This window comes from Cucumis melo, chromosome 8, assembly GCF_025177605.1.
Source record: "Cucumis melo cultivar AY chromosome 8, USDA_Cmelo_AY_1.0, whole genome shotgun sequence".
Lineage (NCBI taxonomy): Eukaryota > Viridiplantae > Streptophyta > Magnoliopsida > Cucurbitales > Cucurbitaceae > Cucumis > Cucumis melo.
In genome coordinates this window covers 1,212,851-1,233,370 of record NC_066864.1, presented here as the reverse complement: position 1 = coordinate 1,233,370, position 20,520 = coordinate 1,212,851, and the positions used below count along the sequence as shown (strand labels likewise).

Below are 20,520 nucleotides of genomic sequence, written 5' to 3'. Positions count from 1 at the left end.
TACTCAATTATTGCTACTTGAAAATAGTGATATACAATCAAAACTTTAAACTAATAATTTAAATTTTAAAACTTTATAATTAATTTATCAATTTAATAAAAAATTAACCTCAAATCTGAATAAACAAGCCATTTTAAAGCTCTGAATCACGATTTCATTGCATCAATTCAAATGGTTCGTTTGAAAATAATAAAATCGAGATTCGAACAAATATTGAGTGGGGATTTTGAAAGGTAGTCATTATATTAGGAATGAAGTAAATTAATTGATTTGTTTATTTGGGTTGAAGTGTTTATTTGGGGAGTGGTTTTGAAATAGTTAGAAATAACTCCCAACTTCTCCAACTCTATCTCAAGTAATGTAAAACGTGGCCTTCCTCATATATTATTAATTACATCACATTCCCAAATAAAATAAAAAATGTAAAAGAGATGAGGTCTTAAAGTCAAACAGTCAAATCCGATAACAAGTGGATAATTACGATCTCATCCTTTAAAATATTTCTTTCATCTTTGGTAAAGAAAGAAAGAGAAAAAGGGGGCAAAAAAAAGAGAAGAAAGGAAAACTGAAGAAAGAGGATAATCCAAAATTTCCAAGTATTTATGGTAGGTTCCGAAGTTAAGTATAATGAAAAATACAAGTTTTAGCCACAAAAATATTATTTTAAATACAATTGAGTACCCCATTCCCACGCCCACCACCATTGTTTTGCAGCACATAATTCTCTTCTTCTTCTTCTTCTTCTTCTTCTTCTTCTTCTTCACCTCAATGATTCTCCATTTCTTTCTTTCCCAGTCATCCTCTTCTTTTCCCCTCTCTTTAATTTCCCTCTTTTTATTTCAATAAACTCCCAATTTCTGTTTCACTTCAACTATTTCACTGCAGCTCTCAGTAACAAGAACCAAAACTCTCTGCTCTGCCATTTCAGCACCGCTGTTTTTACCTTTGATCGTCCTCGTTTTGAAGGGATACTACTTGGAGTGAGTTTTTTTTTTTTTTTTTAGGAGTTTTCTTTTCTGGGTGTTTGAGTTTCATTGCTTTGAGCTTGATTTTGAGGAGTTTGTCTTTGGTTTTATTGAGGATTTTTTTGGGTTTTCTTTTTGTTTGTTTGTCTTCATCTTGCTTGTTTCTTATCTATCACTGTCTCTGTTTTCGGTTGGAACGTATCTTGAATTTCCTAACTCGTTTGATTACATGCAATTTTGAGTGATTTGGTTCTCAAAGTTTCGATTTTTGTTTATGTTTTCATCTGGGGTTTGATTTTTCTGAAACGTTATATAATGTCTGGGAAGGATCGTTTGGCTTGGCTTGTTCAATCCTGTTTTCGTTTTCCCTATTGTGGAGTGGTTTTCGCCCTCTTTTTTTAGGGGCTAATCGGACATGTTATAAGTCAACTTCGTTTTGTGTTGGTCGTATGAGTTACGCCTCCACAAAATAGAAGGGAGAGCAGTATTTAATGTTTTGTAAGCCTCTCCTCTCATGATTTTGTCTTTTTATATTTCGTCTCATGTCTCCCCTTGCGGTTTGAACATGAGCTACATTGTATAGTGCTTTCAAAATCCAGGTAACATTTCCTTTTAGTTGACGATACTTTGATATCGACATGATTGGTCTCGCATGTCTGAAAATCTGTGTATTGAGAATATACTAAATTACTAAATATACACTACTTTTAAGTTTCGCAATAACTTGATGATGCCAAGTATTGTGTTTGAATCTTTGCATCGGCATTTTCTCGGTTGTTGATGTTAACAGTTCACCTTTTGAGTTTTCGTGAATCAAATTAATAACTGAATGAGCCTACATGTGACAATTTGGTCTTGCCGTGATTTAACATTCTTGTACCAAAATCCCTAGTATATGTGCACCAGGAAGTCTAGTATACTTCTCAATGTCCCTGATCTTTGTCTGCTTGTTAACTTTTAAGATGGATAGAAGGAGCTTCTATTTATTTAGGCGTCAATTAAATTCGACTGTGGATTACAAAGTTTCCCTGCATTGTGCATTGCCTATCAGTCATGACAGTTGACTGTGGATAGGTTTCTTTTCTTCTTGACAGGAAACTTTTCTGGGACGTTCTTTTTCTTTACAGGGAAAGAGTACACCAAAATATTATCTTTATCTCATATCTAGTAGAGAAGAACAGAAAGTGATGCAGAATCAACCTTCACATAGTTCTTTTTCAGGTTACTTTTGAAACCACAGCCACCATTTCTGTAAAATACTGGTTAAACTTAAAGGAATGAAATAATAATTTACTTACCTTGTGTGGCAGGTCATTATAATAGTCCAGTCATGACTAAACCCAAAGAAACGGAAAATGTATGGAGTAATTTCCACAAATCTGATGCTCTCCATGCGTCAAGTGTTACTACACTATTCTCAAGCTCGTTGCCTGTTCTTTCACATGAGAAACGTAAGTTTTCCAATGCCAACTGTCTAATATTCAATGTCCCTTGTAGTATTGACATCTCGTGACACACAGTGAACGTGGTTGACAATGGAGTTGCTATTCAATCAGTTGATGACATCTCGTCTCACTTTAAGAACCTCAACCCAGGTCCAGAGGGGGATGATCCAATTGAAGACATTGAAACTCATGCAATTGGCAGCTTGCTTCCTGACGATGAGGAGGAGCTTCTAGCTGGTATAATGGATGATTTAGATCTGAATGGCTTGCCTAGCTCTCTTGAAGATTTGGAAGAATATGATCTTTTCAGTAGTGGAGGTGGAATGGAGTTGGAAACAGATGCTCAACAAAATGCTAGCATTGGTTCCTCAAGGCTAGGCTTGGGTGATGGTGTAGTTGGAAGTGTGGTACCTCCTTATACCTTTTCAAATGGTGTTGGAACAGTTGCTGGAGAACATCCTTATGGAGAGCATCCTTCTAGAACGTTGTTCGTGCGTAACATTAATAGTAATGTTGAAGATTCGGAACTGAGAGCTCTCTTTGAGGTGATGCATTTCGTGTAAATCTTGTTCAAAATCCTGTGTCAATTTATCAATTTTATTTGTGACACCACAATCTAGAGATTTTTATATGTGCAAGGTCTACTTGGTGATTTCTTGATTGACTACTTGAATTATGTCGTACAACTAATATTAATAGTTTTCTAGTGTTACGCCTGCCTTTTAAACTAACAGGAGAGCAGATGAAGAAGAGTTGACTAAAACTTATGTAGTATAATTAAAAATCCTAATATTATACGTGCTTATAGGTTTCAGAATTAGGATTGGAGTGATGATTATCGCTGTTTTGTGAATGATAGAAATAAAAGTAAGGGAGTATTATCATTCTCATTATGAAAATGAGGGTCTCATACAATTTTTTCCTTGTTCTTTGAATACACGTCACATGGAAGCAAATCTGATTTGTTGAGTTTTTTATATTGCCAATGTTGTTGTGCTTCTTTCCTCTTTATCCCATCTTTTTTGTTTTCTTTTTCCTTCTGGCTTGCAGCAATATGGCGATATTAGGACTTTGTATACTGCTTGTAAACATAGGGGCTTTGTGATGATATCTTATTATGACATCCGTGCTGCTCGAACTGCTATGCGCTCATTACAAAACAAACCACTGCGGCGGAGAAAACTTGACATTCACTTCTCAATTCCCAAGGTGTTGAGCACATATTCAATCGTTGATTGCTTACTCAACTTTTGCTTGGTTTTTGTGTATTGAATTCATTTCTTTGGTTTCTTTCACTGTACAACAGAATAATCCATCTGAGAAAGATATAAACCAAGGAACCTTGGTAGCCTTTAATTTGGATCCTTCAATTCCCAATGAAGATCTTCTTCAAATTTTTGGGGTCTATGGTGAGGTCAAAGAGGTGATTGTTTGACCAACCCTTCTTATTTATTCCAAGTTCTCTCGATTTATGATTATTCACATTTGGCTATGTGGTATTCATTTCAAAAACAGATAAGGGAAACTCCGCACAAGAGACACCATAAGTTTATTGAATATTATGATGTTAGAGCTGCGGAAGCAGCACTGAAGGCATTAAATAGAAGCGACATTGTTGGTAAACGCATAAAACTAGAACCAAGTCGCCCTGGAGGAGCTCGTCGAAAGTGTGTATTTGAAACTATTAATTTTTATGTTTTCTTCCCCTTCTGTTATGTTCTTTTTCCATTAAGTTACATAATAAATAAGCCTTTTTCTCCTTACATGGGAATAGTTGTAGTGAAGTGAACAACCATGAGCGATCAACTTAGCTGACACTGTGTTTACTGTTTATCCAAATGTTATCAATCCACGTTGGCTGTATCCAATCAGCTTGATGGGAATTATTAAATTTGGATGGCGTGGATGGTACCTGACAGTTATTAACCAATCTATCATATTCATTCTTTGCCTTTTGTGTTTTAATATTTTTTTGTTTGAAATTGGGTAAAGTTTCTTATGTGCTTGGAGACGGTGGGAACTATGAGCTGTTGGTGCCATTCTTAAATAGTGTGATGTGTTTCTTGGAATCATGTTTTCTATCTTAGAGATTGTGTCTAATCATACTTTAATATCAATATTTTATTTTACTTTATTCTTATTGGATTTGTTATTCCGTGTCATCTTAATCCCTCCAGCTTAATGTTGCAACTCAATCAAGAACTTGAACAAGATGATTTATGGAGTTTTCGCCCTCAAGTTGGTTCACCAATTGTCAATTCTCCGCCAGGTAGGGTACCTTTAAACGCTTCTGTCATTATTTTTACTCATTTTACCATCCTATATATGTTTTCTTCCCACAAAATTTTTCATTTCCACGATCTTTGAATATGTGACAGGTAAATGGATGTCGTTTAATGGTTCAATTAAACCTAGTTCCTTGGGAAGTATCAGTAAAATTCCTAGTTATACACCCATAAGCCCAACAGGTGGCAACCATTTGCCTGGATTAGCTTCAGTTCTCCCTAAAGTAACAAGAAGTACTATGAAGGTTCCTCCTATTGGCAAGGACCAAGGAAGGGGTAACAATATGGAGCATCCATATTCCATTACAAATCCATTGCATACCTTTCAACCATCCCTTTCATTTCCGGAGCCAAAATCAAGACAGTATAATGAGACTATGGCCTCCTTCAGACCTCCAGCATCAAGTGGGTCAAGTGTGGAAACGTTCTCTGGTCCACAATCTTTATGGGGAAGTCAGAATTCCTACTCAGAGTCCTCTAGTTCTTCTGCTTGGTCAAGATCGTATGCAAACCATCATTTCTTATCCAATGGAAATGGTCAGACACTTCCATTTCCCAGCCGGCAAACTTCTTTCTTCAGTTCAACTCCAAATGCCCACTTGCATCATGTTGGATCTGCTCCATCAGGCATACCATCGGAGAGGCACTTTGGGTATTTCCCCGAGTCACCAGATACTTCATTAATGGGTCCTGGAGCATTCAGAGGTTTAGGCTCTAGTCCGCATGCTTCTGTCAATACCGCCAGCACCATTCCAAGAAACATGTCTGAAATTCACCCTTCAAGTTTTCAGATGATGTCTTCATCCATGCTGAACCCGATGATATCAGGTAGTGTTCCATACCTGGGACTGCTACCAAACAGCCTGGATGGTTTGAATGAGCGTGGCAGAAGCCGATGGATTGAGAATAATGGGAATCAGCTTGACATTAGAAAGCAGTTTCAGCTTGACTTGGATAAAATTAAGGCTGGGGAAGACACTCGAACGACCTTAATGATAAAAAACATTCCGAATAAGTAAGATACAAAAGATACATCTAGCAATTCACGCTGCCTTTGTTGTCTTTTTTCCCTTCTTTCCTTTTTACTAGTTATAAGTATGTTCAAATGACCCTTCCCACAGGTACACGTCAAAAATGTTATTAGCTGCCATTGATGAAAATCACAGGGGTACTTATGATTTTCTCTATTTGCCAATTGATTTTAAGGTAACTTGAGACTATCCTTTGTCTTGGTATTGAACTAAAACCAAAACTTGTTCTTTTTTTTTAAGCTATTTTACTCCACACAAATCCAACTCGTTGTCTGATTGTGCAGAATAAATGCAACGTGGGCTATGCTTTCATCAATATGCTATCTCCTCAACACATAATATCCTTTTATGAGGTTATTATTATTATTTATACTACTTGACGAGATATTTTAGAATGTTTCTACATTGGCATATTGATGCAAGTATTTGAGTTCTTCTGCACAGGCTTTTGATGGAAAGAGATGGGAGAAGTTCAATAGTGAGAAAGTTGCTTCATTGGCATATGCTCGAATCCAAGGAAAGGCAGCTCTCGTGAGTCATTTTCAGAACTCTAGTTTAATGAACGAAGATAAGCGCTGCCGCCCCATTCTTTTTCACTCAGAGGGCCCAGAAGCTGGAAATCAGGTCCAAAAGTTAAAATATATCTTATTCAGCATTGCTTGATTTTATCTTGGTTATTTGTGAACATGATAGAACATATGGTGCTGATAAACTCACTCTTCATCCTTCAAGTTTTGGTGATAGTTTTTAAGCATGGTTGGGACATATTATACTGGTCTGTGTTGGTTTTCTTACTACCATTATCATTTCATTTTGCAGATTCTCCATGATCATCTGCCTCCTGCCAACTTGGGTGTCAATATCTGGGCGATGAACGGGTCACTTTCTAGTGATTCTTCGGGAAGTCCTCCGAATTATGGCACTAGTGAGAGGCCTGATAAATGCTAAACGCAACGTCGCCCTCAGCCTTGATCTTTCACTACTGAATTGTTAACTCAAGTAAATACTGAAGTACATATGTCAGGAACAAGTGGATTAGGAAGAACAAACATATGCAGATTTTGTTTTTAATGTGGTTTCTGCAGTGTTTTGGTAGGAAGATTGTATGGAAATGGAGTAGCTGGAGCCGTGTTGGTTGCTGTACTCATCAATTGCAACCCGAACAGTCAACGGTCTTGGCTGACTGTTGTTGTTTATGCACTGAATTGGTTCATGATTTCTCCTTCATTTTTTGAAGCTTCCTTTTTGCCTTCCCCCTGAAATGTTGGGTTGAGAAATGGCGAACACAATGTATATACACCACAGGCTATTGTGTTTTTTTGGTTGGGAAGCTTTGAGAGGAGAAACCACACAATTGTATAGTGGATGGAACCTTTTACAATTTCCTTGTGTTGAAAAAACTTGTTTCAGCTTTTAAAATACAAGTTCAATTGCTTGTGTTTTATGACATTTGGCTAATGCATTTTCCAAAATGAAAATACTTTCATGTCTTTTAAGTTAGAGATTTAAATTTCTATACATGAAAAACTCATTGACCAATGTATTTTGTTTCTTTATTATAAAGGCAGGAAATGCTTTGGGTAGCTTGTCTTGTTATGTTGTAGCACCCAAACAAAAAAGTATGTATTTCACTTTATTAATGGAATTCACTTTTGAAAAGTAAAATTATATTTTATGAATAGGGAGGATGATTATTTCTTTATTAATAATTAATCTAGAGCTGAAACAAAATTCATTTTTCAATTTTGAAACATTAAATTTGTCCCAAATTTTATGATTTTTTTCCTAGAAAACTCTCGTCAAGCTAAGGTAATTAATTTTTTTTTTCAAATACCTCTCGCCACTTTAAAATTAAGAAATAAAAAACATATTAGTATGTTATTTACATGTCAATTTGGCAAATGAATCTTCAAATCGCATCAATCTATCTAAATTTTCATTATTCACATATGACAACAACTATCAATAATAAAATTTAATTTTACATTTCTCAAATCGAAATCAATAATCAATAACATGCTACTGGTGATATTGATTGATAACAACAATCAATAATAACTTTTTTTTTTTTTGATCTTTTACTAATTTTTGTACTATAAGGTAGAAAAGAAAAGGCTAAATAATTATGATGGGAAAGCCTATTTATCAAATTTGTAGACAACACATAGTTTACGAAAAGAATGCTATGGTTGATATCGGAACTCAGATTGAGAGAGAAAAGAAAAACCCCAATGTATTTTGATATTTATCCTCTTCCCGTGGGTTTTCCAAACCGAAAACAGCGACCAATGAGAGAGCGCGTGGGAGAATTTCGAAGCATAAATAATAAATTTAATTGGAGATGATGTAAATAATAATTTATATTTAGAAAAAAAAGAATGAAAGAAAGAGTATGGTATGGAGTCGAAAGGAAGCGTAGACAATGATCAATCTCCTAGCTCCTTTACCGCGAAGTTGCACGTGTCAACGAGCTGTGCTTAGCTGGTTCCACTATCCACGTGGCTTAATTCTATCGGTCCAACCATTTTACAATTACCCCCATCAAAGCCGTCTATAAGTCCCCAAACTCTACGTTTTTTCCTCTCTCTCTCTCACCATTCCTTCAATACAACTTTTTTGAGAGAGAGAGAGAGAGAGTAGGGAGGAGACGGAGGAGGAAGAAGAAGAAGAAGAAGAAGACGGACTCTGTTGCTTCTTCAGGTATTTTGATTTTCTTCTTTTCTCTTTCCCTCTCTTTTACTTCATCTCTGATTTCTCTTCTCTCTGCTTCACTTCAATTTCATAATTATGTCTGTTCAATCAACACTCTGTTTCTCTCTCTCTTGGTTCTTGTTGAATGATTGTTATGCCTTTCCTTCAACTTATCTGGACATTTCTAGGGTTTTAACTTCACAGAGTTTTAGTTTCAAATTGCTTTTCAGTTCTTTACTCTCTTCGACCAAAACTTGCTTTGGTTGACTTTAATTGCTGTCATGACTTCCAGATTCTTATCTGCTCTTGATTTCGGTTTTCAATTTTTCCGATACCGTGTCCGGAATTTGTACGGGGTTTCGCTATTCGAGCTTGAAAGATTTTGAATAATTCAACATGTTTCTTTTTTTTTTTTTTTACTGCTGTTACTGTTTTACTTCGCTACGCGGGAGTAAGTTAGTTCTTCGATATGAATGTTAATTGTTAATATTGTTTCTGAATTTTCTTGTAGTTAATTTGAATTTCTTGTTTCCTATATGTATAGATTTCATTCACACGTTAATTGTTTTTTTTATTGCTTCATAGATTATTAAATTTTTTGGTATTTCATTCTTGGATAAATTCTGTACCAAGAAAAGGGTTTTTTAACACCTTAAGGTTTTGGATTTTGCTTGTGAAGCATCATGATTGTCACTTTCTCACGATGCTTTCGTGCCATGCTGCAGCAAGTTTCTGGATTGTTGACATTTTTGTAATTAAATATTTACTTGTTGCTACCCCTTTGATGTTTGTGATGCTTTGGGTTGAGTGTGAAATAGTCTTGAGCTGTGATGTACTTACAATTTTATTTCCCTTTCGGAGTGTTACGTAGATTTTTTATTCCACATACAAATTTCAGATGGTTGCTCCATCTGTTAATATGTTAGATTTTTATCTTTGGATACTTACGGTCTCGACTTTTGTGGTCTACAGTTGTGTTTTCCACTGATGTTCTTAGATCAACGTAGTGGTACATATCATCAAAAGTACAGGACAAATGCCATCAATAAAAATGAAGGCCAAGTTAAGCCCGAGCTGTTTAAGAGAAAAACATTGTCTGCGTGTTTGTCAGAAATCTAGTGTCATCTCTAAAAAAGATTGTACCCGCCTGAGGGGTTCTGAAGAGTCGGATGAATTTGATGGCTGTATTAAAAAATGTCTGGAGGGTGAGTAACTTCTAGCCTCTAGCTTTGTTTGTAACTTATATGTTATCTTATTTTATTATTTCACAATATATTGCTGATTACGTTCATAGTTTGTGGAATGCGTCTATTATATTAAAAAACGTGTGATCACTTGGAAGTTTGAACTTACAAAAAGAAACGGTGTAATTCACCAGAATTTTAAACAAATACATCGGCATAATCTTAATCTCCCATCATAATTCTGAATGAAGAATCACATATATTGTGAATGAAGAATCACATATATTGAGAACTATAGCTTCTTAGGAAGGAAAAACACCGCTGTGGTTTTTCTTATATTTTGATTCGATTTATGCAAAAAAAGAAATATGATGTTACTTTCCTCTGTATTGAATTACGCAGAACTATTTTTTTTTCAAGAGAATGGTAAAAGTTCATTTTAGATCTTGGAGCTGTTCAATATTTTTTTCTTTTAAGTTACCCTCTTGCTTCACTTTCTCATCCCCTTCCCAATTTTATTATTTATAGAAGGAACAACAATATTATTCAGCGAAGAAGAAAAAGAAAATTTCTCAGAAAATCCAACTACTTATCATCCATTGCCAAACAACAATTGCATTGCTATATTTTTTTGGGGGGTACTGATACTTGTTTCTTGTGCAGCTTCTCTAAACACAGAATCTTTTAATAGTAATATAAATCAGAAAGCCATTAATCACCACGAAGCCTTTGACGAAGAAACTTCTGAATTGAAGAGGCACGGAGAAGCTTTTGAGTTGAAGAGGGAAGAACCTTTTTCAGTAAATGCTGCAGATATGAATGGAATGGTATGAAGTGATCTTTTTTGAAGGATCGACTGAAAATACGTACTTTGTTACTTCCTCTAGATTGTGAACTCACTCTTTATGTGAGCATTGTTTGTTTCTAGATTAATATGTGCATGGGGTTTGCACAATACAAGAAGATAGTTTAGTAAATATCCAAGTTATAAGATCATTTGAATCACTTCTTTAATAATACAGGGGTGGAATGTGGATAATAATGTGAAACAATTTGTGTAGTGCAGTTGTATAATATTGGAGTGAAATCCGAGGGCGCTTTGATCCTATATTTTGCGTAGGGAAAATGTAGTTTTCCTTTAATTTAAGGAGTCCAGGAATCCCTGCCTAGTGTCATACATTGACTTTACTACTTGTCTTGTTTGTTGTGTCATTTAACAGGTGCAGTTTCAAAGTTTTATTTTTAGTATATGTAGCACCATTTTTAGTTTTTCTTTTATTTCAAAGATCATCTTCATCATATCATTATTATTACTGTGACATTTTTTTCATTTGAAAATTTTACAGGATTGCACCTCAACCAACTCTTCTGAAATAGAAGCCATTTTTTCTCCTATTTTGAATAATGTTGACATCCAATGCCATCCTATTATCGAACATGATCCAGGTACTGCCTAATTTATGAATATTAACCTGAGATTAGAGGACATGGTTACTTGTTGGTTTGAAATTTGAAGAAAGTTTTTCCCAACCATCCTGCTGTGCTTGTGACCTTGAAGTTCATGTTTTCATTTAATTGTTAAGGGTTGTCCTTGACACATGTCTTATCTGTCTGTCTGGCTTATGTGTTATGCAGGGAGCAAACTTGATAGAGATATACCAGGAATGGAAATTGATGAAGGGAAAAATAGCAGAAGCTCACATGACAGTCAAACCTGCGACATATCAGATTTTTTTATTTCTGACATGATAGTTGCAAATTTACCTTTATGTGAAAATGATGACATTTGTGACATCAATTATTTTCATGACTACAAATATACTCAGTCGAGTGTGTTGTCTGATGTTGCTGATCAGTATATGATACTGCCTTTCCTTGAGGACACCATGAAATTCAGCAATTCAGATGATGCTAAATGTTCTGATGAATTAGCCATTGGTTCTGGTAATTCTAGTTTGTACAGAGTAATTGATCAAAGGAATAATTTGAGCCTTGAATTCAGTGTTAGCTCAGAGTCAGATCAGACAGAGTGTTTTGATCCCCAGTTGTTCATAAAAAATTTACCAGAACTTTCAGAAGTGATTTCGAATTTTCAGCCCAGCATATTGCCCAATGAAGATCGGAAAAGAAAGGCTGTGACTCTTGTACTTGATTTGGATGGTAAGACTTTTGTATTTTATATTTATCTTTTTGAGGATTAGGAAATGTTACCACTTTAACAGGAACAAGTCTTGAGGATTAGGTTATGGAACTTATTCCTGTACTGCGTTCTGAGAATTATGCTATGAATCTTTCAAAATCTCATGATTGTAATCACCAATGCAGGAATTTGGTACACTTGTTCTCTTTATCTCCCCCGAGTTTCTTTACCCTTTTTCTCGCCCCTATATTGTGCATGCAATCCACGGATCCTTTATGACTCTACCAGTAGTTGACAGCTAATTAACTACTATCTCAACTTCCTATTATTTTAGGCATTGCATGAGTATATTGTATAGGTGGATGACTTTGTTAATCAGATTATTAACAAGCATTTAACATATCTAAATTGATATGTAAGATGCAGAACTTAAGTTTTCTTTCTCGTGGAGCTATTTAAATAGTTTGTTTGAGTTTTGCTTAGATTTTCAATATGTTTTTTTGGTGATTAGTTTGTCTTTAAATCTTTATTTTATCGTTTATCTGGAGTGTAATGTAAATGTTTTGTATATTTGCAGAAACATTAGTTCACTCTACTTTGGAACCGCAGGATGATGCAGACTTCCGCTTTACCGTCTGCTTGAACATGAAAGAGCACATTGTATATGTTAAACGGAGGCCATATCTTCAAATATTTCTGGACCGTGTTGCAGAGATGTTTGAAGTTGCTATCTTTACAGCCAGTCAAAGTATTTACGCAGAACAAGTTCTCAACAAACTGGACCCGGATAATTGTATTATCTCACGACGACTTTATCGTGAATCATGCATCTTTTCAGACGGATGTTACACCAAGGATTTGACAGTTTTAGGCATTGATTTAGCAAAAGTTGTCATTGTAGATAATTATCCACAGGTACAGCCCTTAGCCTAGTGTTTTATGAACTGCCATGTGGTTGGACTCTGCAACTCCTTTCTATTTCGTCATGCTTTTTTTTTTAATTACATAAAGTGGATATACTATGAGGTAGATAACTGGATTTATAAGCTGAACTTAATGTGAGTTTCAAATGGTGGAATGGAGGGATGGGCAGGTTGAACAACAAATATTTCTGTTTTATTGTTGAAGATTCTTATTATTTATTTTGAGGTCAATAACATGTGGGGTGAAGATTCCAAACAATCTTTTGGTCAAGGATTTTTAACAAATTGAGCTATGTTCAAGTTGGTTTACTTTTACAAACCCCATGTCGTGGCATGATATTCATCCTAAGCATAAGCCAAAGATAATGTATCGTTTTTGGGAATTTGTAGTTGATCTTTATTTGAAGAGAGTACTTAAAAAGCATGGATGAGTAGCCATCTTTGTAATTCATAAGTCATAACTTCATATTAGCTTTCATGTTTCCTAGAAGCATGTATTGTTACTTAATTTGCAAAAAAATATCCTTTATTTTCTCTTGCTACATGGTTTGCAAAAACTCTGATTTAGTTTTGGAAATAAGCTACTGTAAGCAAGTTACCGTTGGAAGAACGGGGGTGTCTTTAGAAATAGCTGATCTTTAGTGCAACACATGTTTACAAATGTGGAAGTAGGATATTGAAGACAAAAAAAGAAAGAAAAAAAAGAAGAAAAAAAGGAACTGTGTCCTTGAGTTCTAAAGCATGTCTTTGTTCATTTCAGGTTTTCCGATTACAAGTGAACAACGGTATTCCTATTAAGAGTTGGATTGATGATCCCTTGGATTCTGCTTTAATTTCTTTGCTTCCATTTTTGGAGACCCTGGTTGATGTTGATGACGTGCGCCCTATTATTGCCCAGAGATTCGGTAACAAGGAATAAGAGCCCTTAATATTACTTATTCTGTTGTTCTTGAGTATGGTGGCTCCTTGTCCTCTCTCTTTTTCACTGCAAAATTAGCTTCTAATCTTTAGATGCTTATCTCTCTCTCATCATTGAGCTCAAATTAACTATTGAATAAACTTGTTTGTCTTTCTTTGTTGAGTCAGACCTAGGTGCTTGTTTACTTCCTTTTTTCTTTCCTCTTGCTGACTAAAGTGTGCTTTGTCCAATTTTTTTGGTGAAGTTAGGTCTAGGGAATGTCTCTTTAATTTTATTGTACAGTTCATGTGCGTAGTCATATATGAGAAAGAATGTATATGAATTTTAATGTTGTGCAAAATAATTCTTGCAGGCTATTGCTTTCTCTCTTTTCTACTTTTCTCAGTGTTATCTAATTTTATCTGGTGTTTTAGAATGCTTTCTTTTAATTATCAGATTTAAATCTTTGTCCATTTCATTAATTAGAATTTGGAACCTCAGACTTGGATCTTCTCTTTCTTCCATCTGATACTACATAAGGTAAGAGTGTCATTAATTTTGAAAATTTTACCACGTCGTTTATACTTGATGTAGAGTCAGTTCTTGAAATAAGACTTCTATTAGTGTTTAAGCTATGTAGAAAAACTGAAGCCAACAAATTCTGAAGTGAGCTGCGTAAAAGGTTAGGATTTGTCATATTTCAAATAGTGGAAAATTGGAGCTATGTTGAATTGATTTAGAACCTCGAAGAGTATCCCAGGATCGAGCCTAATGGTTAGAGCCGTTGGTTTCAATCAAATTGTCAAAAGTTCAAATTTGAATTCTCATGCATAGTTATTAGCTTTAAGGTTGTCAAATATTTTAAAGCTACGTGGAAGTTCCATAATAAAATTTGATAGGTTAAGGGGTTTGGGTGTATTATGGAGATTGAGAGGTTCATGGTTGATTGGTGAATGTTGCTACTCAAGAAAAGACAAGAAAACTATGGCAGAGCAAACCACTGAGCGTATATTAATCTCAATCAATCGATTGACTGGTGGATTTCTTTTTGACACTTTTGGCAGTCATGCTCTTAGGATGTTCTCATATGTCACTTTTCAATTGATTGAGAATTGAGATTAATGTTAAGAGGTTTCATGCTATGAAGTATGTTCATTCTTAATATCTTTACCTAATAGTTACCTGGAGCAAACTAAACCGTTGCCTTTTATATTTTTTATTATTATTTTTAATCTAGTTTGTATTTCATGTTGGGGTTGAAGCATGGACATATTCAAGTTTAATGCAGTTCTTTATTTCACTTCTACTACTTTTTTATTTACAACTCATGACTAAGTTAATTCGACTTCCTTCAACGTGTTCTTTTCATCTTACTCGCTTCATACCATATTGTTCCCGGTTGACTCACTCTTGTGTTCTACATGTTCAATAATTCTGCAGCGTTGTACCTTATAGATGGAAATGGGTGTTGAGAGGGGTGCGGGGGGTTTTACTGATAGCAAACCAGACTTCCTATTTGGAAAATTGAAAAGAAAGAAAACGAAAAAAATAAATAAAGAAAGAAAAGAAAAGAAAAGAAAAAAGAAAGGAAGAAAGAAAAACAGAGAGAGGTGCGGGATCCAGCCTGATCAAGGCTTTCTATGTAAATTGGTACCAACTTGCCTAGCAGCACTTCCTGGGCAGTTCAACCAAAAGAAAAATGGAAAAGAAAAGAGAGAGAGAAAAAAGAGAAAAAAAAAAAGAAAAAAAAGAAAAAAAAAGGAGAAGAACGAAGAAGAGACCTCCAGTATTGAAGATGATGGTACCTATTTTCTCTTAGTATATTATATTTTGCATGATGCTAACATTTATGAACATGCGATTCTTTGTTATTCATACTTTATCTGCTATACTATTCCAGTTTCGTGAAATTTTCTTTAAAAAAGTGTAAAAATGAATATTGCTTCGATGTTAAGTGATGTAAGTTAAATTCAAAAGGAACCTAACTTATTTATAGGACAAATGTATATTACCTGCTATTTCCTGCTTGACACACAAAGCTGATCTTGGTGAAGCTGCATTGATGAGGACGAAATCCCTGCTACTGTTTCAGGAAAACATTGTCCCAGCTGAAGGAATCCTTTGATATAAGGGATATTTCTTGATGTCTTTGGATTGCATGATTTAGCATATTGATAGATGATGATTGCTATCTTTTATGCTATAAGACTGTATGGTTTCTCTGCAGGTCGTTTGAAGAGCCAGTTCTAAATTACTGCATATGGAAAAATGTTAGGTACGCTGAATTCCTTCCTTTCTCATAATGATTAAAAGAATTTCTCTGGATGGTTTGACCAATCTAAATGCTTGTTTGGAATGACTTAGTGCTTAAATACATTTTTGCCTTAAAAATGTATTTAAGCACTTAAAAAGTTATTTCAAATGTGTTTTAAATCTATTTTATATCTTTTATCAACGTTCTTAACATGTGTTATATGTGGTCTACATAAGTAGATGTTCCTACGAGGTTCTGTGTTCTATTGTCCCGTATTTCGCTGCCTCGTGTTCAACTTATACGATGAGTAGTTTAGCAGGACGACTCTCTTTGTAATATTCTCCTCTTCTTAGGACTCGAGATTCTCTTACTTTCCTGTGACAGATTGTGCAATTTTATTGCATTTGTACCTCTGAACTATGTAGGATGGATATATACATACGTATATATACTCAACTTTTTTGAATGGATGTCTGTCTATGTAAACAGTAGCCTGTTGTAGGAAAACTGATATATTGCTCATTATCTTTTCCTCCTTGTGATGAGGAGATTTTCGAAGATCTAAGGTTTAAAAATATAATGCATTCTTATGAGCAAATCTTCCTGTAACGAAGGCGAGAAATTTCTTTTCTGAACTGAATTACCTTAAATGAATATGAATGAGTAATTTATACTTTTAGAAGAGTGAGTCTACAGAAATGAATATGCTTAAAGTTGGAATATCAAGTAATGACGTTGGATTTCTGCACAGAATAATGATATTTTAAAAGTTTTATTATAATTCAAATATTGAAATGAGAATAGGAAAGAAAGGTTTTGATGCTTTGATTAGATACAAAGAAGGTTTTAATGCAGAGGCAGGGCCAGGGCCGAAGTTGGAGAACGAACTTGACAAGTGCATCATATTTTATCCATCAATTTCTTCATATTGTACCTAAACTTTCATCTTTTAGAAAGTGTTGTTCTCATCTTTTAAAAAGTGTTGTGCTTTACTTTTATATGAAATGTTTTAGTTCAAAAAGTTATTAGAAAAAGGTATCTATATGTACAGTTAGTGAATTATGAATGTTATGCAATTGATAGGCTACACATTTTAACTAGAAAGGAGGACTTTAATGAGACATTTGCGTAGTAAGTGAATTAGCAGAAGTTTAGTAAATTAGATCAGAAGTAAAATTTTTTTTTTTAACCTTCAACAAGGTAACTTTTTAAGTAAGTTAACATCAACATGAGTATACTCAGCTTTTAAGATTGAAGGCTAAAATCTTCATATTGTACGTTTGTTCCACTTTTTAGTGGTAGTCCAACTCCATGATTGTATTATTTGAAAGTTGTGCAAATGACTTCAAGAATAAGCCTAGTCTGGGAACGAAGCTTCCAAAACTTCCAGTTTTGTTACATTTCTGAATTTTAATTGTCATCTTCTGCTTGTAAGAAAGTTGCTCCTATGTCTTTTCCTCCTTATGTTTCATCTTTCATTTTTTCGTTCAATTTGGATTGTTCTCTTAGAAAGTTTGAAGATTTGTATTTCGATTGAGAGAGAGCGACAATAACACGGTTGGAAATGGAAAATCAAATCGCTTTTTCGATATGAATTTCAGACTTTCCAAATAATCTTAGAGGAACACCAACCCAAAAAAAATAAACAATATTAAATTAAAAGGAAAGAATCCAAACTTGGAGAAGCAAATTTGGATATTTGTGAAGAAATTTTACATAATTAGACAAGTTTGGAGTGAACCCGAATTGGAGATAACTCAACGAACATGTAATTTTTTTCTATTTTATTTTTTTTTTAATATAGGGATGAACATGAACTAAATTGAAGAACAGAGGGGATATATAATCCTAAAGGTAGATATTAGCTAGAAATTTATTCTATCGCTATTATGGCAGAAACCCTAGCGTAATTTCCTGCCATTTCCCCCCTCTTTTCTTAGAAATAATTAAACTCTACTTTCCTCCCCCCGAGTTCCTCGTATCCTTTGTGTAAACGTTACAATGAAAGAAAAAGAAAAAAAATATCATCTAAACGCCTTCTCGATCTGCAGATTGTAATACTCGAACAGATCCGAGTCGTTTTCTGCTTCATCTTACATGCAATTTGCCATAAGAAGTGATCCCAAGAAGACGAAAGAGAAGAAGCCCGTCACCGGAATTGCTGAGCTTGCTGTGTCTGATGGTTCCGATCCGTAACCGCCGAAGTCGTTTGGTGTGGTGTCAGTTGGCGGTGTATCGGTAGGCATCGTGTCGGTTGGTGTTGGGGTTGTTATGGTTGGTGTTGCCGGCGGCATTGGAGTTGGATTCGTTGGTGGATTGATTGGTGTTGTTGTGCTGCGTTCGTATGAAGATATGAGATGGAATTGTTTTCTTGTTATTTGGATTTGGATTCATACATAGGAAGGAAGTATTTTGTAATTTACCTTGGTGTTGACCTTGATGCTGCGTAGTGGCAATTTCCGTTGCCTGCAATCGTTAAGAAAATAGTTGTTTATATTTCATGTTGAGGAATGGATATCTAGTTTATCAGGATGCTGGGATGTTCATAGTTAAATTATTTTTATTTTTTAAATGAAATGATAGAGGAAGCATCAATCATGACCAAATACCTACTATTGTATTGTTTCTGTTTCTCTTTTCAGTATTGGAGATGGATTATGCCTATGTTTTTGTTATGATTCTGAATTTTAAATAAACTTGAAGTGATGATCTTTCTTACTGGGGTCGGTGGTGGTGAGTTGCGCCGTTCCCCCAAACACGCAGCTTGTAGGTGCTGGATTCTTCTGGTAGTAGTCGTTAAAGGCATAAGAAGCGTGGTCTTTCATGGTGTTGGGCTCAAAGCAACTACCTCCCGATTGAATCGCCGAGCAATCCGCGCCTCCATAGCCACAAGCATAATCTAGAGCTACCTGCAAAGCGTTTGGGGAAGCATTTGGGCTTGCTATGCACCAACTTCCACCACCTGTGGTTGTTGGGGTTGTCGGGGTTATGGTTGGTCCGGTAGGGTTTGTTTGTGCAGGCGGATTAACAATTGGCGTCTGGGTCGGAGTTGTGCCACCTGGGGTGGTTGGATTCACAATGGGTATTGTGTCCAGTTGATTGCTAGATGTTGAAGTTGAAAAGTAGGGTATTTGTTCCTCTTCATTTTGTAGAACATAGTCTTCTTGGTTTGCTTCAAAGAACGGTCTCTGTGCAATACTTGAACCTGAAGGCACAAAAAGCAAGGGTCAGTTCCTTCATGTGAAAAGGTGTAACCTCTTCTCGTTGTGATGATCTTATAATACAGAGTAACATGTTAACATCTTATGTTTGGTTTTTCTTTTCTTTCTGATAGGACAACCAATAGAAGAAACGTAGGAAGATGAGCCAGACACTAGCAGTAATAACAGGTACTTGATGCATTTATTATTAGAAGATTAGCTTAATATCATTCTGCAGAAAAAAATCAACGAATGCTGATTTACCTAGACTGAGGAAAACCAACAATGAAAGTAATGCAAAATGGAGCTGAATACAGGTACCCATCTCTACAAATTTCTTCCAATGTTTGGTTCTGGATCTTCAAATGATTTTGAACAATGATAGGGACCAACGATTTGTGAAAATCAGAGATGTGTCAAATGTGTTTGTGTAAAGAAGAATTACCCTTTTTGGCGGCAAGCAATATATACAAGTAGCTGGACGACAGAATCTAAGCTTTCTTGGATCATCAAGAGTCAGAAAGAAGGGGAGGAGAATATGAGGAAACTTGAGAGAGGAGGCATTGTATATTTGAATAGTTGGGAAGTGCAAGCAAGGGGAGTTTTAAAAAATGGAAAAAGGTATATGGAGAAGGAAAGGCAAAATATATCTGCTATGAACTCAAATCTGATAGGTGTTAGAATAAGGTATAAGGAGAAGTACTGATTCTGCAGTTTTCGTGTGGTGGCATTTCCCCTCCTCTTTAGAGCTTCTCTTTTTACTGTTTTTATGGGTACTGAATCTGAAAGTTAAAGGTAGGTTTAGGCTATGGTTTATAGATTTGTATGCACAAGTTGCATCTTCTAGTTTGTGATCAAGAATATTGTCCCCCGGAGAATCTGTTTAAGTCCCAAAGCTCACTGCTCTGCTACTTAGGAAGCAAAACAGGAATCAAAACAGGAATCAAATCATTCTCTCTCTTAATGCATCATCTGTAGAAGCATTTGATTCCTTCTTTCACAAACAAGCCCACTAATCCACTCAACTGATAGATACTAATTATATTACCAGTAGTGCAGCAGACAAATGCAAAAATGCCAAAATGATTCGGCTTAGTGGTATTAGCATGATCTCTATCCCAAGAGGTCGGAAAATCCCTGCTCTGTTGTCATAACAAGAAAACAATTCTCAGCAGACTATTTGCCATATTTGGGGTCTTTTAATTTTAGTGTATTTTATTCATGTAAACATTGTAGCTATTCTGTGACTGTTCAGAACTTTTTTATTAGTTCAACTAAGTTTGTAATTTGTGTCCGATTGGCGTAGTTGTTCCTTCCTTAAACCCTTTTTGGTTGAATAATGATGTTGAAGCAACCTATTACTTTTTTCAATATTGAATCAAGGAACATAGAATATTGATACTCTAATCATTTTCTTCTAGAAAAACTAACCAACTGTTTAGCGAAGTAACTAGAATATAATAAACTAACATAGCCTGTTCATTAAAACCAAATTGTTAGGTTA

At 35.2% G+C, this 20,520-nt stretch overlaps 3 protein-coding genes across 25 annotated transcripts; 2 read left to right on the top strand and 1 right to left on the bottom strand.

The window, feature by feature from the left end:
• The first annotated feature begins 654 nt into the window (after positions 1-654).
• LOC103484401 (protein MEI2-like 5) lies at positions 655-7,175 on the top strand. Of its 4 annotated transcripts, none has more exons than XM_008441457.3 (13): positions 655-980; positions 2,060-2,186; positions 2,276-2,416; positions 2,486-2,955; positions 3,461-3,619; positions 3,717-3,833; positions 3,926-4,077; positions 4,588-4,679; positions 4,789-5,710; positions 5,817-5,901; positions 6,011-6,079; positions 6,171-6,350; positions 6,546-7,175. In XM_008441457.3, the coding sequence occupies exons 2-13, from the start codon at positions 2,153-2,155 to the stop codon at positions 6,672-6,674; spliced, it is 2,550 nt and encodes an 849-aa protein (XP_008439679.1). In that variant the 5' UTR covers positions 655-980; positions 2,060-2,152; the 3' UTR covers positions 6,675-7,175. The 4 variants fall into 4 exon arrangements, with proteins under 4 accessions (XP_008439679.1, XP_050944515.1, XP_008439680.1 ...); XM_051088558.1 differs by having other exon boundaries at positions 699-980; positions 2,561-2,955; XM_008441458.3 differs by having other exon boundaries at positions 700-980; positions 2,093-2,186.
• A 1,091-nt stretch (positions 7,176-8,266) lies between these two features.
• On the top strand, positions 8,267-20,310 carry LOC103484399 (uncharacterized). Of its 20 annotated transcripts, XR_007823056.1 has the most exons (13): positions 8,267-8,426; positions 9,390-9,622; positions 10,265-10,428; positions 10,948-11,047; positions 11,237-11,761; positions 12,319-12,656; positions 13,425-13,569; positions 14,049-14,102; positions 15,003-15,837; positions 16,672-17,670; positions 17,868-19,064; positions 19,151-19,333; positions 19,402-20,310. XR_007823056.1 is itself a non-coding variant. In XM_051088554.1 (10 exons), the coding sequence occupies exons 2-8, from the start codon at positions 9,454-9,456 to the stop codon at positions 14,099-14,101; spliced, it is 1,494 nt and encodes a 497-aa protein (XP_050944511.1). In that variant the 5' UTR covers positions 8,267-8,426; positions 9,390-9,453; the 3' UTR covers position 14,102; positions 15,790-15,837; positions 17,868-20,310. The 20 variants fall into 20 exon arrangements, 4 of the variants coding, with proteins under 4 accessions (XP_050944511.1, XP_050944513.1, XP_050944512.1 ...); XR_007823060.1 differs by having other exon boundaries at positions 15,003-15,363; positions 15,790-15,837; positions 16,672-19,042; positions 19,151-20,310; XR_007823061.1 differs by having other exon boundaries at positions 15,003-15,363; positions 15,790-15,837; positions 16,660-19,042; positions 19,151-20,310.
• On the bottom strand, positions 17,583-19,043 carry LOC103484397 (PLASMODESMATA CALLOSE-BINDING PROTEIN 3-like; the record flags this gene model as incomplete). The annotated part of the gene is made up of 3 exons (XM_008441452.3): positions 17,583-18,150; positions 18,240-18,282; positions 18,536-19,043. Coding segments are annotated over 3 exons (792 nt in total), but the record flags the coding sequence as incomplete, so codon positions are not given.
• Positions 20,311-20,520: the final 210 nt, after the last annotated feature.

What these genes read in the sequence shown, in the direction of transcription:
- LOC103484401 (XM_008441457.3), top strand. Translation starts at nt 2,153, where the DNA reads ATGCAGAATCAACCTTCACATAGTTCTTTTTCAG. An exon ending in TTCACTTCTCAATTCCCAAG is followed by an intron (nt 3,620 to 3,716) that starts GTGTTGAGCACA and finishes ACTGTACAACAG; the next exon opens with AATAATCCATCTGAGAAAGA. An exon ending in CCTGGAGGAGCTCGTCGAAA is followed by an intron (nt 4,078 to 4,587) that starts GTGTGTATTTGA and finishes TAATCCCTCCAG; the next exon opens with CTTAATGTTGCAACTCAATC.
- LOC103484399 (XM_051088554.1), top strand. Translation starts at nt 9,454, where the DNA reads ATGCCATCAATAAAAATGAAGGCCAAGTTAAGCCCGAGCTGTTTAAGA. An exon ending in TATTAAAAAATGTCTGGAGG is followed by an intron (nt 9,623 to 10,264) that starts GTGAGTAACTTC and finishes TTTCTTGTGCAG; the next exon opens with CTTCTCTAAACACAGAATCT. An exon ending in TCTTGTACTTGATTTGGATG is followed by an intron (nt 11,762 to 12,318) that starts GTAAGACTTTTG and finishes GTATATTTGCAG; the next exon opens with AAACATTAGTTCACTCTACT.